Raw genomic sequence first — 15409 nt, forward strand, 5'->3', positions numbered from 1 at the left:
TTTACATTCATTTTCAGACACTGATTCCAGTGGAACAGCATCATCATTACTCTCATCAAACCATCATGAGTTTGTCTCGTCTTGTTTTCGTGTGATCGTAGCGTAAACTATTGTAAATACATTAGAGGGGCAAATATAATGTAACAAGAGCTCTGCTTGCAACCAAACGTGCGATTATATTATCTCTTTTATGACGCAGAATATCACATGCACAATCAGAGATCGGTATCGCTGAAGAAAATTGTAACCCGTTTTAATCACTGCAAGATGACACTGGAGCTTTTGTGCGATGTACAAGGATCATCTACAGGTTAAGGACGCTCTTCTAGTACAAGATGGACCTGTATCATGGTAAAAAAGCACATTCATTTCTTTCATTCCTTTGGTTCTGCCGGCAGCATGATCATGACGGTGGTACCGGTTGCACGAACATGACGATGATAAATGTGCGAATAACGCTTTTTTCGCTATGGTAGCAGATGCAGAAGACTCCTCATTGTTATTTTCTGCATGTAAACAACTGTATTTCATACAATTGCAGAAAAAATTGGTTCGCTTCTGCAGCGGCTTCTCTCATGTTGTTTACGTGAGCTTCTTGTTCTTCTTCTTGATGAAGGTGTGACACCCAATATGCTGCCCAAGGTACCAACATCAACAATAGCAATGCCCTCGAAGGTGGGCTAAAACTTGCAAATTGTTGAAAAATCGTCTGAATGTTAATAAAACGTGTTTGCAAAATTAGGTAAAATCTTCTCAAAGCCATATCAGATAAAATTGCTGACCATAATGTAGTAAAAATGCCTTAAAAACACGTGCACTCTTCGGCTCTGTAGCGTAAATCTTTTGTATGCTGGGAAGAAACTTGATCGTTCTAGACAAGAGTTAAAGCTTTCTTTAACGAACGAGCACGAACAGCTATACAGCAGGCGCTAAGACGCTAATACCAAATGATGGGTACATTGAGCTACTAAAGATTGTACATGTATAACTTCTTCTTCTTCTTCTTCTTCTTCTTCTTCTTCTTCTTTTAACGAGGTTTGTCACGGTCCAGCACGAGAATCCAGCAACCTGGGCCCCTACTTCGTGATTTTGTTTACACAAATACCTCTTAATATGTGGACCGGCAACTGTGGCCATATGCCCGTATGTATAACAACAGAAAAGGAAATAAATGTCATTCGTATGGATCGCCAGTAATAAAAGTTGTGTGTCGAAACGTGCTACTCTTTACATATATATGGTATATGAACTCAAATGTTACATTTTTACTTGATTCATGAAATTGATTTTTCGTACTACTAAATAAAAATGCGTAGAAGTAATTTACTAGCGGTTTCCACCGAAAAGATTATGAACTATATATTTTTATACTTACTCAGTATGATTTCCACAAACTCAAATTTTATACGTTCCTGGACCTCCTGTATACTCAAAACGTAGCTCAAGGATTCTCTAAGATATTCTCTTTCCAACATTCCTAAAGACGCATCTGCCTGGAATGACAAACAATTGAAATGTCAAAGAAATGCATTAAGCAATGCACGAATCGAAAAGTGACATATACGTTTTTTGAGACGCTAGTCGTTGAAATTGGAGTGAGCTTCTACAAGAAACGTTTAAAACAACTGAAACCAAAGTATTACAGGGATTACACAGTCAATCGGCCATCGTAAATCCGCTAAATGTCGATATGAACAGTTACTTTACCACCGTAAACCTACAATTCGGCGACGTAAACCCAAGAATGGCGTGAACTTTGAATCGATTACCGAAAATACCTTATTTGGCCGTTTCATTTTCTTTAGATTCTGGCCTATGAAATTGGCTGCAACGAAGAATCCAGAAGTTTTTTTTACTGAAATAATTGTTGTGAATTGATTTGAAATTGGCAAATTTGTATTTTTAAAATTAAAAATAAATACGTTTCTTTATTTTATTTAGCGCATCCATGCAAAGAGTAGCAATGTATTATTTTCCCCTTTTTTTTGAATGCTCTAGAATATCTGAGTTTGCAAAAGTTTGATGTTTGTTGAAAAACATTAAAAAAAATTAATTTGTAACTTAATTTAACATTAAAAATATAGCTTTTTATAAAGTATTTCTTCAGGTAGACCAAATAAGGTGACCGATTCAATGTTCTCAACCGGTATAATAATTGCGCGGTGATAAGTGAACGTGACAACATGAAATTTAATTATTATATTCATTATTCATTATAATTCGAATAGGTCTGTTTACAATATAGAATTGAAGCGAAAAATTGTATGTACTGTGTTAACGAAAGCATTGCAAATGGCTCCTAATCCAAGCCAATCTTTCAAAGGGGGGTTGTAAACATGCAGCCGGAAAGCTGCCATGTTTCGGGCTGATGAAATTAAAAGCTCTCAATCAATAATACGATATTTGCATCTGAAAATGTGAGGCCGTATCCATATGGGCCGCGGACAACCGCGGAGATTGACAGCCTGCCGCGGGGATTTGGCAGGCGACCGTATTGAAATAAGAAAATAAAAACTAAACAATTTTAAAGTCAAATCAAAGATCTTAGGCACAATCTAGTTTATTTCGTTAATCTAGTTAACATGGCAGCCAGATATCAAATGGTAGTACAAACAGTAGTAATTTCAAAATCTTTTTACCCCAAAGTAAATGTAATCTATTACACTTCTACCAATTGTACACATCTCATTGGTAATTACTTAATTCTTAAAATATGACACGAATATTACGAAACAGAATGTTAATTTATTCAAGCATCTTTAGGCTACGAAAAGAGAATAGACGTTTATGTTTATAGAACAATATTAGACCAATTATTACAATAAAAAAATAATTCTCTTTAGAGCAGTTTGCACACAAGTACATAAAGACGAAAATTTGAATGCCTTGAATTTCAGAATGAACTTAGTTCCATTTTGTGTTCGGCTTTTTACTCCATGCATGAATGTCAATTCATCTGTGCATCGTTCAAAATTTATAATTCGCGCCTAAATATTGTTTGGTTCTTATGCTTCAAGTATTGAAGTTTCTATGTTTCAAGTATTATGGTTCAACATTTATAATTTTGATCTAACGGAATGCAAAATTGCTATCCAAATCTACATGTAACTCCGTTTTAATTGAAAGCAATAAATCATGAAATATAATCTAAATTAACATTAACATTTTTAGTACATAGCTTAGTCGCTTTGTACTGCAGTACATTGTTACCAGTTACAGTTACATTGTTACAGTTTCTACATCGATTCTGTCGAAAACAGCATTAATTGTAATGTGTAATTAAAAAAATAGCTAATCTAAATATACTCACCTCAATCACTGCTGATTTCTTTGAAGACATATTGAGGAACCTTTCCTGAGCTTGACAAAATTTAGCCGTTTTTTTGTCATATTTCTTTTTGTTTTCCTTAACACCACCAATATGAACTTTCCGAAATTCTTCCAAGGGCAATAAAATTTGTTCATGAGCACGATCAAGCTGTTTTTCACATTTGGAAAAATAAAAAAATGAAATTATGAGTAAATAACTTTGAAATTATTCATTATTTGGTAAATCATTAGTTTTTTTACAACCTTAATTTTAATACAGAAATATTAAGCAAAAAATACAATATTTCTTCAGATTATAAAATAATAATTAATTTATTTGTTTATTTATTTATTAAATACATTGAGCCATCTAGCCTATTTTGGCCTACATAACTATAATTACATAACGAAAAAGAATAACACTAACAAAAAACGAGAAAAAAAATACTTTTAACTGAGAAACCTTTACAATCACAAGAAAATACATAGATGAAAGACAGAGAAGCAAGGATTGGCTAAAAAAGTGCTACGCAAGATAAGTTTAAGATGTTTGATGCTAGTGTTGAGATCGACTGCGTTGTTAATAGTGAGGAAAGTAGTAATCAATTTAGAAAGAGATCAAATTCGATAAGTCTAATTTCGGAAGTAAGTAGTGACCTTGATCTTAAAATCCTACTAGGAGCCTGGAAATTTAAACACCCAAGAATATACGAGACGTCAATAGATTCACTTATAAGCTTATGTAAAAAAAACACATTGCGCCGTCATTCGCCTGTGTTGAAGGGATTCCAGTCCGAATAACAGATAACTAGTACGGTATGTGGATATGGTAGTACCACAAGACCATGGCAGCAGATAAAAGAGCGCAAGGGTCAATCAGCCTGTCAATTATATACTGTTGCATTGGTGTCCAAATAATACTAGCAAATTCTAAAATAGGCTTAACAATAGCACAATACAATGATTTGAGATTGCAAAGGCTTGACTGATGCTGTCAGTGTCCGAAAAGGAGCTGCCATTGTCATACATGATCAAATTCAGGCAGCAGCTTTACATTGTACCTAGGATCGAACATCGTTTACCAAAATTAAGTCCAAGAGTGAGTCAGCTGAGTTCTTATAGCTGTTTATTTGACTTTTTTTTACACATTTATTCAGCACACATATATACAAATTCAAATACATTCAGAGGGAATAAAGGCAAACAAAGCGATAAATAAAGTATGTAAGCTGTTAAGAATGTGCTTACAACTCGGACAAAACTACATTTAGGACGTTTATATCAATCGCATCATCGCTATTGCTAGTGATGTGGATGATATAATTTGCAAACAATTTGCAAACAGCCACGCGTTTACTGTCTCTAATATGTGATAGGGCAGGAAAGTGTAGCTCATTGAAGGAAGGGGTGACGAGTTCAGGAACACGACGAACAAGGTGTTGCAGGAGTGTTGCCCAGGCTCCATTCACCCTTTGGCACAAGGCAAACTTGTGTTCCAGAGTTTCCAGTACATTGCATGCCTGGCAATTTGATGTGTTGGCCCCATCTGCTGTGGAGCACTCCATGTGGTAATTTCCCATTTACCAACAGGTAAAGAGTGGAGCGTTGCAATGTGTTGAGGTGTTTATTGTGTATATTTCTCCAGACATATCTCCAGTGGATGTTGGGGACCGCTACTTCGACTTTAGGCTTCCGAAATCTCTCGATCTGGATGTTGTTGATTGACTTTGTGGTACATGGAGCGCCTAGACCAATTGGGATGTAGGCCATTTCCAGAATTACTGACCTCCAGCATCTGTAATGCCCTCCAGCATTACTGAGGGTTTCCAGCATCTGTAATGTGTTGGATGCCAACTTCCAAATACTCTCTCTCCTTGACGTATCGGTTTGTCAGAAGCGCCATGCATTTTGTTTTGGGTAGGTGCAGGTTAAGTTCTCCTTTAATACGTGGAAGGGCGAGTTGTTCTAGTGGGACGCATATACCTCCACTTCCGTAGAACAGCATGTACTCGATCAACGTAGTGGCTCGTTGTATGTCGCATTGTCTCGGAGAGCACACTAAGGCCACGTACCACAACTTCGGGAGAAGAAAGGTATTCAAAAGAAAAACCCTCTGTTCTAAATTTAGATGCCTGATCCCATGTAGTCTCACAAGCTGTCCGAATTTGCATATCAGCATATTCCAGTTTTCGCACATGGCTTGTCGAATGTTGTTGGAAAACTGTATTCCAAGCAGTCGTAATTGTTCCTCGGTTCTCAGCCACAATGCATTTCACACCTGAGGTGATTAGTCCAAGACACTGCCAAACGTCTCAAAGAGCTCTTGCAAACGCTGGATTTTGTCAGGAGAGGTTGTCACTACAGAGATGTCGTCAGCATATGCGTTGACCAGATCATCCTGGTCGGAACAAATGCTTTCTAATCTTGTGATGAGGGGTTGAAGGTAAAGGATAAAGAGGTGCATGGATAGAGGATCACCTTGTCGAACGGAACGAACGACAGGGAAGGAGTTAGAAAGATTTCCGTTTACTAGAATACGAGAGGAGGACTGCTCACCGATGGTTCTCAAAAGCCCGACTTGAAATTGAAATTCGAATTGAAACCCATCGAGAGCATGTTGTTGAACAAAAAGTTTCGTTTAACACGATCAAACGCATGGGAAAGGTCGAAAGAGATGAGTTTACCATACTTTCATTTCCTCTGCAGATCAATCAATCTCTCCTTAACGGAGAAAACAGCTTGAAAAATGTTGCAAGGTTTATTACAACATTTTTGCGCTGCCGAGACTATCTCCCACTTCCCGATAATAAAATCGAGACGGTGTTTGACAATTCCGGACAGAAGCTTATAATCTACGTTAAGGAGTGATATAGGTCGAAAGGCAGACATGACAAGCCCACCTCCCCGTTTCCTCACCAGCACTATGATCCCGTCGACGAAGCTTTGAGGAATCTCTCCACAGAGAGCCTCATTTAGAACGAGCACAAGTTCACGACTAATGATATCAAATGCGCGGAGATAAAACTCTTTGGGTATTCCATCCGGTCCGGGGGAATTTCGAGATGCCGAACTAGTAATTGCATCAAGGACCTCACATGCAGATATTTCTTTCATGCAACTGTTGTTGGCTTCACAGTCCTCAGGGATGACGCGTGTACAAAAAAAAGTTGTTGTCTGTTTGTGTTGTGTCTGATTCGTTTGTAGTGTACAGATCTGTAAAGAAGCCCTCAATGTGTCTCTCAATCGCTTTTGGATCAGTCAAAGTGGAACCGTCATCCACTACCAACTTGCCGATCACTGTCTTCCCTCTTCTCCTTTCTCCAAGCTGGAATGTAGATATGTCCTCACCTATGTGGTGTTTCATTAATGCGCGCAAAGTCTTCAGAAAAACGTCTCTGAAGGAGAAGCATTTTCCCTTTAATTCGACTAATATTAGTCAGTTCATTTGGATCCGTGAGGTATCGTTCATATCGTTCATCATAGTCCTCTGTCAAGGAGCTGATGGTGTAAAAGGAAATTTCTGTAGCGTTCATTTGTTTTCCAGCGGAAAAACGATTTGATTTTAGGCTTCGCATGCTCAATCCACCACTGCATCCACGAGCCGTAATTTCTTCGCTGTCTAGTCCAAAAATTCCATTTTAACTTGAAATCCTTCAAGTTTTTATCAGTCAAAATATGTGGTCTCAGCTGCCAGTAACCGTTGCTGCGCATTCGGTTCAGAGGAGCTGAAAGGCATAATCGGACAGTGATGGCTTTATGGTCCGAAAAGGCCAAGACATGCATAGCAGTCGTCCTCACATATGACCTAAGTGACGATGAGACGTAACAACGAGCGATACGTGAACCAGAACCACTTGTGATGTAAGAAAACACTTCAGAGTTACCCCTGAGAGTCTCCCAACTGTCACACATGCCCTTGTTGTTTACTACGTTTCGGAGAGATCGACTGGAATTCCCCCTCTGTTATGATCTGACTGAAATTGCTCCCGTTATGTCCTTTGACTCCAACACACAGTTGAATGCATTTCGCTGAATGCTGAGATGCATTTCGCATGTAGAACGCTAACGTTCGCTCGAAAAATTCCTCTCTTTCTTCTGCGCTGACTCCCGGAGGGAGCATAAACATTACATAGTGTGGTGTTGTTCTCAAGTCGCAGGCAAATTAGACGCGATTCTAAACTGCGCTAGATGTGAGAAAATTTTAAGTATTCACGTAAAGCGATTGCCGTACCTCTCCCCGAAGCATCAACATTGGAGACAACATTGTACCCTAGGATTGTAAGATCCGACATGCATACTTCTTGAAGAAATACGATGTCATGATCCATCGTTCGTATAAAAGTTTTGAGGGCTTCTAATTTCGCCGTGTTAGATATAGTATTAATATTAAGAGTAGCTAGATTATAGCTACTATTAAAATTATTATTTACCTTGAAAGGATCCATCACGACGAAACTCAGATCATTTGCTGTGTGGTAGTGAGCTGCTTGGGACGACGACCAGGTTTACGCATGGTCTCGCCGGTTAGGCTGTGTGTGGATGAACTTGAGGCGTCACTCTCGTTATCCGTCTCCGGCTTTTGCTTGCGTTTACTGGCAAGCTGTTCATCAGTATTACGGAAGGGGAGGGAGAAGGGATTTGAAGGGATATCAAGCGGTGCTTTGAACACAAAAGAGTCTAACAGTACTCTCGGTTCTCTATCCCTCTATCTATGACCGTCTGATCACTGACGGACGCGGTGGCAGGCACAGCGTAGGCGCTCAGGTGTAGCTTGAGGCGCAGCGCTGGATGAGGCTGACAACACAGTTACAGACGCAATAACAGCATCCGCAGCCGTCGATGTAGTGATAGCGTCCACAGGAGTAGGATTCCCTACCTCCTTACATATTTTCCCTTTTGATACGCTGTTCGGCTTCGGGCTGGATGGCTGAGCGACACTTGTTTGTTCGATCGGAACGACCAAACGATCCGCGATTTTTGAAACGTGATTCTGCGGACCAATCACTGCAGTTGTCGATGCCTGTTCGGTTGAAAAGGCAAGTGTGGTAAACCTTACCTTTCCTTTCCGACCTCGTCCCTTCGCTTGTGTGTTGCTGTTAACAGCAGCAGTTGGCCCAGCTGAAGTCGTTGCTGGTTTTGGTGTTATTGTTTTTTGGGTTACAGCATTTGCGTAGGACAATGCTGTGCGTGTGCGTGACTCTTATGAGCGGAACCGTCCTACGCGACTTTGCACACAACTAAGTCCATAGTGCACCGGTTCAGCACAAAAACGGCAAGATTGCTGCTGTCCACTGTATGTCACTCCCGTTTCCTCGCCACACACCTTGATGAAGGACGCAATTGGTTTTTTTAGTTTCATGCGGACAATCCGCACACCCGACAAAATACCAGACAAGCGCGTATCAGGCCCATACACGCCGCGTACTATAGAGATGACCTCTCCAAATCTAACCAGGTCGTCAGCTACATCCGCATCAGGTAAGCCAGGAGGTAGATCACGGAACCTAACCTCCATCGCTCCATCTCAACACGAATGGGGTACTGCTTTCCCTCGTGCGTGATAAAGTGCTTCTCTGCGTGCTCCTTTACGATGTTTGTCGCACGGTCAAGCGTTGGCATCGTAACAAATACGACGCTTAGCACCGTGTTTCGTTGCACCATCGAAATGTCCTCCCCCGTCTTCAGGACATTAAACAAAAAATCCACCGTCTCCTCCAAGGTTGGTCTCACAGGAGCCTCGGAGTAATCGATACGGAAGGTGTTTCTTCCATATCTTTCGTACGACATGGTATTGGTGTCAAATGAACAAACACGTCTTATCTCTGACTTTTCAGAGCGCACTTGAAAACTTGAACCGGAATAGTTGAACTTATCGAGTAGTATAGAGCTGTTGGGTAGTCGATACGGCCAGGCTGTTCTAACGAAACAAAAAAAAAGAGCTTTTGGGTGAAAATCGGGAAAACGATGAGTCCAACTTCAACACCCCGTTCTGGGATAAGTTCTAAGCAAGCTGGAACTGGTTAAAATCACCCAAAAGAATGAGCTTTACATCAGCATATTTGTCTCTCAATTGACGAAGAGTTGAGCAAAAAAGCTGATAATGGTGGCGACATCGTTTCGCTCAAACAGACGCAGGAGGCAAATAAACAGCACCGACTATTTAAGTTACCACACCAGCACTCACCTTAATCCACACGTTCTCAGTGTTGTTAGAGAGAGGAGCGCAAGGAGTCGATGCGTGTTTCCCCTCGCCCCCACCTCTCAACTTGGTAATATTAACAGTGGATCGGTTCGATATACTACAAAGCGATCATTATCAAATAACATCGACGAAGGAATAGACTCATCGAGCCAAGATTCAGTTAGAATAATGATGTCGTTGTCAGAATCATAGATTGCAGTAAAAATATCTATTGCCTTAGTACACAGCCCACACGAATTTTGGTAATAGATCGCAAGTTCACTCAGAAATATCGAAAAGTGCGTAAGTGTAGGAATGTAACCGGAAAGAATGACCGAAAGGTTTTCGTTAGCCAGAGAGCTCAGAAAGTTTGCTATACCGGAGTTTAATACGGAGTCTAAATCGTAAAGAAAACCACCAGACATACCGAAACTCGAACTCAGCGAAGTCGAAACCGCGTGGCCAGGTAGTTGGTAAAAGTGCAGACCTCCGTAGTGAACTAGGAAGGCTGATCTTAAATGGCATGAATTGGAGTGTTGATGGGTGGCGGTCACGTGGAAACATTTTTTTAACCACACAGTCCGACGTTCCAAGACTGCCCACAATAAAGTGCTTTATATCATCCACAGATATGTGTGGTGAAACATGTGTGACGAACAACCAGGTCCTTGAATCAACAACATGCAAAAACCCATCATGGAGTGTAGAAGTGTCCGCGGCCGCACCGGTAAAGTAAAGTGTTTCATTGACCGTATGAGCCTGCGGTGGGTAGCGATCATTGTCGTTAGTATGATCGGGCGCATGACTCGAGCGGTGTGTCGGAGTGCTAGCGGTATGAGTGCGTTTGTGACATTGAACAGGTGTCATCGTCATAGATAGATGAACAGAGTTGTTCTGTTATACCATCTAACGTAGTATAACGTCTCTCATGAGATGTCATGAGTGATGAATGAGTAGATGAGTGATAATAAACAGGAAGGGCAGTGAGCGCTGCGCAGGATTAGCGCTTAACACCCAAAACGAGTCAGTAGTTTCTTACTCTGTTAACAAGAACCTAACTTGGCGATCATGCCAGGAGCAATGAAAACCTGTATCTAGAGTGGACATAACTAACACTTTGAATCGCTGTGTAACAAATTAGAACTAGTGTTGTGCTTAATGAATCTTTTGCGAAGAGTACTACATATGAATCTTTAACGAGGAGTCATTCAACTCTTGAGTCGATTCTCAAAAGATTCATGAATCCTCGTTATTCATGAATCCTCGAGATTCACGAATCCTCATAGATTCATGAATCACTTCGGAAACACAATTTTGGCGTGTTTTCTTATGATTTTCGCGTTTCAAATATCATTGAATACAGATGAAGTTATTATTACAACTGCTAGCATTCTTAAAGCGAGATTGTTTAAACCCAATCGGGCAGAATTTTATTTTAGAGACCGTACCTTTACATTGTCCTTACACTAATCTCAAGGTGTTGGTGCTTTTTTAAAAACTATAAATATTTTAATAAATTAAAGAATAAACATAATTGTGTACAATATAGTTAAATCTGTTTAACTCAGATACCCAGTGATATTAACATAACCAATTTCAAAGCTATATTTTTTTTCAATTGCTCATTGTAATGAAATTTCAAATGATTTTTTTAAACATATTTTTCTAAAACATGCATTATTTTTTCAATACTGTTGACTATACGTAAGCTCTACGAGTATTTTTGTAATGCAACCATATATACTTTTAAAAAATAATAATATCCTAATAGTATATTATCAAAATTACGAATTCTAATCTATTGAAGAAAGCAATAGATCATGGATATTTGCTAGCAGTGCTAATAATAACGTCATTTGTACAAGAAAACCTTTTAAGACGCGAGAATACTAAAAATTATGTTTCCGAAGAAATTCATGAATCTCTGATGATTCATGAATCATCATGAATCTTCGGAATAGAGATTGAGATTCATTCATTCAGTTCAAAGATTCATTTAGATTCATGAATCTGAATCTGAATTACCCAATACTAATTAGAACGCATCAAAAACTAAAACCCGTTCAAGTACCTCGTGTCGATCCGTGACCAGTGCAACTGCGTTTAAGTAGTGTCGTTACGTCTGTACAGTACATAACTGTGAATATAAAAGATAGGTCAGTAATGAAGAGTAGCATAGGAAAAGTAGCGACTATCTCGCTATAAAATCGCGCAACCGAGAGTAGTAACAGCATAGGCACAGAGCGACTAGGTTAACCGGCAAGGCCGGAAGTGGTCCGAGTTGACTAATAAAAAATAGGTGCCGTACTAAGAACGAGGACAGTCGTTCGTATCGATCACAAGACCGATCCGGTGCCCGCTACAACGAAAGGTTTTGCTATAGAAAGTGCTCCCCAAAAACGTTCGTGTTGTGATACCCCAAACATAAATCGACTGATAAACCGAAGACCGAGAAGATTTCTTTCCTGAATCTATGCTTGAATGCGTGAATGAGCGTGTCTGCTACTTGCTCGTTGCTTGTGATTGTTGAAGTCAAATTGTGCACGCGTTGATTAGTACCATGTACCATTAGTGTGAACAAACACAATGCGGCGCTCATCATTTTTCGACGCCGTAAGTAGCAAACAATCGACTACTGACCGCTACTTTTGCTAGATTACAGTCAGTTAACCTCAAATTGAACCCAGATTCCTGATTTTAGCGAAAGCAATAGAATTGTACAATTGTCCAAACTTAATGTGTCCAAACTTAAAATGGTTTCTTTGAGTTATATACATCATTCCATGCATGGAATGATGAATCAAGACAAGTAATTTTGATTTGTAAGCTGGAACCAGTTAAATGGATTTACGGTAAATGTATTTTACAAATTATAAACATAGTTAGAAACTTTTTAAGCGGTTTGAGAAACACTCTATCTCTGGCGCTTTCCCGGCTCTCAACGGCCATGCTGAGAATGCTCATAGGGAGTTCGGTTATTTCGATGGGAAATATCACTCTGCTGTGTGCAACCGGGTTGTGAGATGAAAGAAGATGAAAAGCATGCTAGATGAACTCTTTGGTGGACTGTATATCGAGCATCAAGAGCCTGCTCTATTGCTTTAGAAGTTGCAATTCATATGATTTTGTAACAAAGTTTGACAATTGTCTACCAAAATGGTTGCCAGTCAAATAAAAAAAAAATCATCTTCTAATTTAATACACCTTACGGTTCATAATCATTGAATCAGTTTGACAGATATGTTGTTTTCGTTTGACATTATTCTTCAACATTTAACAGATTCATTCCGCCAAAAATGAAGTGCCTTTATAGTGCATCATATACAATATGCCGAGTTTCGTTCCAAATGATGACCATTTGTGGCATTCGTTGCTTTTGTGATTTCATTTGAAGAAAAAAGCTTTCAAGCATGCTCCACCTGTGAAAACAAGTGAGAAGTTGTTTCGGCAATTCAAGAGTGGTGATATCCGACAAACAACAAGAGTTAAACCATGTGCAATTCACAGGCCAAGAGGCTGAGGAGAACAAGAAATCTTGAGGAAACAACGTGCGACGTCGTGTAAAGAAGAGGAGCTGTTGAATGTGTGCGTCAGCAAACGGCGGGTTTCGCGAGCGAAGACGCTTATGTACACGCTCGAATCCTTTTCGTCTCGCATTGTCCACATTGTCATCACAGCGATCCTACTCCCGCATTAACCCAAACACACGATTTTGGACCTTAATCTAGACCATTTTTGGACCTCCAAAAGAGTTCTAAAAGCTTTCCACTTTTCCGAAGCTTCGACTATGCAAATATAAAAAGTAACGCCTCAAATTCAGATGTAACGGTCGAAAAATAAAATTAAAAAAAAATAAAAAAATATATAAATATAATAACCACGTGGTGTGTGCCCACGGTTGTGTGTAGGTGGTGGTGGTGTTGGGCTCTCTCTTCCGTACTGTCTTGTCTAAGGGAAGGTCGTGTGCATTACTCTATTCTATATGAGTGTGAATAAGGTGTTGGGTTGTCGTGTACGGAAGTGGAGCACAGTGAAGAGGAGTGTGATAGACATTATTGCACTCGTATGATTGTACGGATCAGTTGTAGAAAGAAGGAAAACAATACTTTTGTATACCATTTGATACCATACCATATGATTACAATTTACCTTGACGGCCAATCGATGTTGCCATTGAGTCCCAGTCGGAGGGTAGGCAAACGCATCGGGTTCTGTTTTATGATCAACGCGTCGATCGATGCATCGGGTAGGAACATTGATTGCAATGCATTTCGGACTTTCGATAGGCAATTGTATCAAAAGAATAATGCCATTAGTATTAAGTAAGGGAAAAAACAAGTCCTATGCATATTGATGATGCTCATTTTTGTAACATTTTTAAAGGGACGTTCAATGCAAAAGCATTGATCAAACCAAAAAGAGAAAAAGGGTGTAGTTGATAACGAGGATCAAGATCGCGGTTTGGGAAGGCATTATCAAAAGTAGTAAAACAATTGATTTGCATCGGATGATTCTCTATGGTAATAACAATGCACGATTTTGACATGGTGTTAAACGTGTTAATTTACAATATTTTGTTTTGCAATTTTTTAAATGTCGTATCGACGGAAGAGAACTTCTCATTCCTTATTGTTTACAATATTTTGTCATAATAAACATTAGCGAAGGCGGAATTAGAAAGTCTGTTGCATTATGGTGCAGCGATATATAGATGACGAGTGATAATTGCTGTAAATACATCAATCGGGAAAGAGAGAATACTGTAATTTTAGCGGGTTCTGCAATTTTGATCCAAATGATACACGACGACGGATCAGGTTGAGAATGTCATGTTTATTCAACGTAATGAAACCCCGGATCGATATGAGAAACAAAAATTTTTCCTATGAAAAAGTCATCACTCGGGTACCTCCATACAAAAGTACCAAGTTCGGGTCGGGTGATCGATGGACGTCGAAGATGAAAATTTTTCGTCATCGAAAATTTTTCCAAAGTTGAAGCAAATGGGCCCTAGAGTATGAAAAGTAAAACCCCGGATCGATATGAGAAACAAAAATTATTCCTATGAAAAAGTCATCACTCGGGTACCTTCATACAAAAGTACAAACAACAAACAACACAACGTTTCAACAAAAATGAAAAAAGATACTCTTTGCCACTTTCGTACCGTACTAGTCGTTATACATCGATCGTAGATTGTACAGTATTCAGCGATTGCATGTACAAGCGTACACGCGGATATTACGGCATCGCATAGTATATCCGCTGTACCACGGTATAGTGTGGTACAGTATCGTGCACAATAGTTAAAGATGTCGTATAGAGTTATCGTTCAGTAATACGATTATCCAAGTATTAATCATTTGGTGTTCACAAGGCATTGTGAAGCATGGGGCACACAATGCAGAGTTTTATCCTTGTTAACCTTAATTGATAACAAAACAGAATATGATTTCGGATTTGGATATCATTCGGGCAATAGAGTTGTTTTGAATAAAACATGATTCAGAACCAACTAGTTATCGAATCGATCTGCCGATTGATATTAACGTATACACGGTTTGTGAAGTAGGTAGGACCATCTAGGGCCACGAAGAGAGTTTCTAAGCTGAAAAGAGTTTGTGGATTGTCATAGCAAAGGGCCCGCAATGCTTTTTCTCTTCCGCATGGTAAACAGGACCCAAATTTTCCCAGATAAGAGGGAGATTCCTTGCAGTTCCAAAGCGTCTAGCCTTAACCGACTCTTGCGCGCAAAGTTGTTCTTGTCCAGGTACTTCTTGACTATTTTTACTTCAACCACATAGAGGAACGAAAAGATCATTTTGATCTTGATTTTCAACCTTCAATTTTACTGCACTTACACGGTGTATGACGGCAACAGTTCAAGCATACTTCGAAAGCTGTTGCCGGACTGTTCAC

At 39.5% G+C, this 15409-nt stretch overlaps 1 protein-coding gene across 2 annotated transcripts in view; it reads right to left on the minus strand.

Annotated features, from left to right (window-relative positions):
• The window catches only part of LOC128299741 (rho GTPase-activating protein Graf), a 65332-nt gene that overhangs the window by 28342 nt on the left and 21581 nt on the right, over positions 1 to 15409 (minus strand). For both annotated transcript variants that reach the window (XM_053035785.1, XM_053035787.1), the window contains 2 exons: positions 3311 to 3478; positions 1376 to 1493 (listed from right to left, as the gene is read on the minus strand). In XM_053035785.1, the coding sequence (XP_052891745.1) occupies positions 1376 to 1493; positions 3311 to 3478 (286 nt within the window). The remainder of the gene's footprint in view (positions 1 to 1375; positions 1494 to 3310; positions 3479 to 15409) is intronic.

Source organism: Anopheles moucheti, chromosome 2 (assembly GCF_943734755.1).
Source record: "Anopheles moucheti chromosome 2, idAnoMoucSN_F20_07, whole genome shotgun sequence".
Classification (NCBI taxonomy): Eukaryota; Metazoa; Arthropoda; class Insecta; order Diptera; family Culicidae; genus Anopheles; species Anopheles moucheti.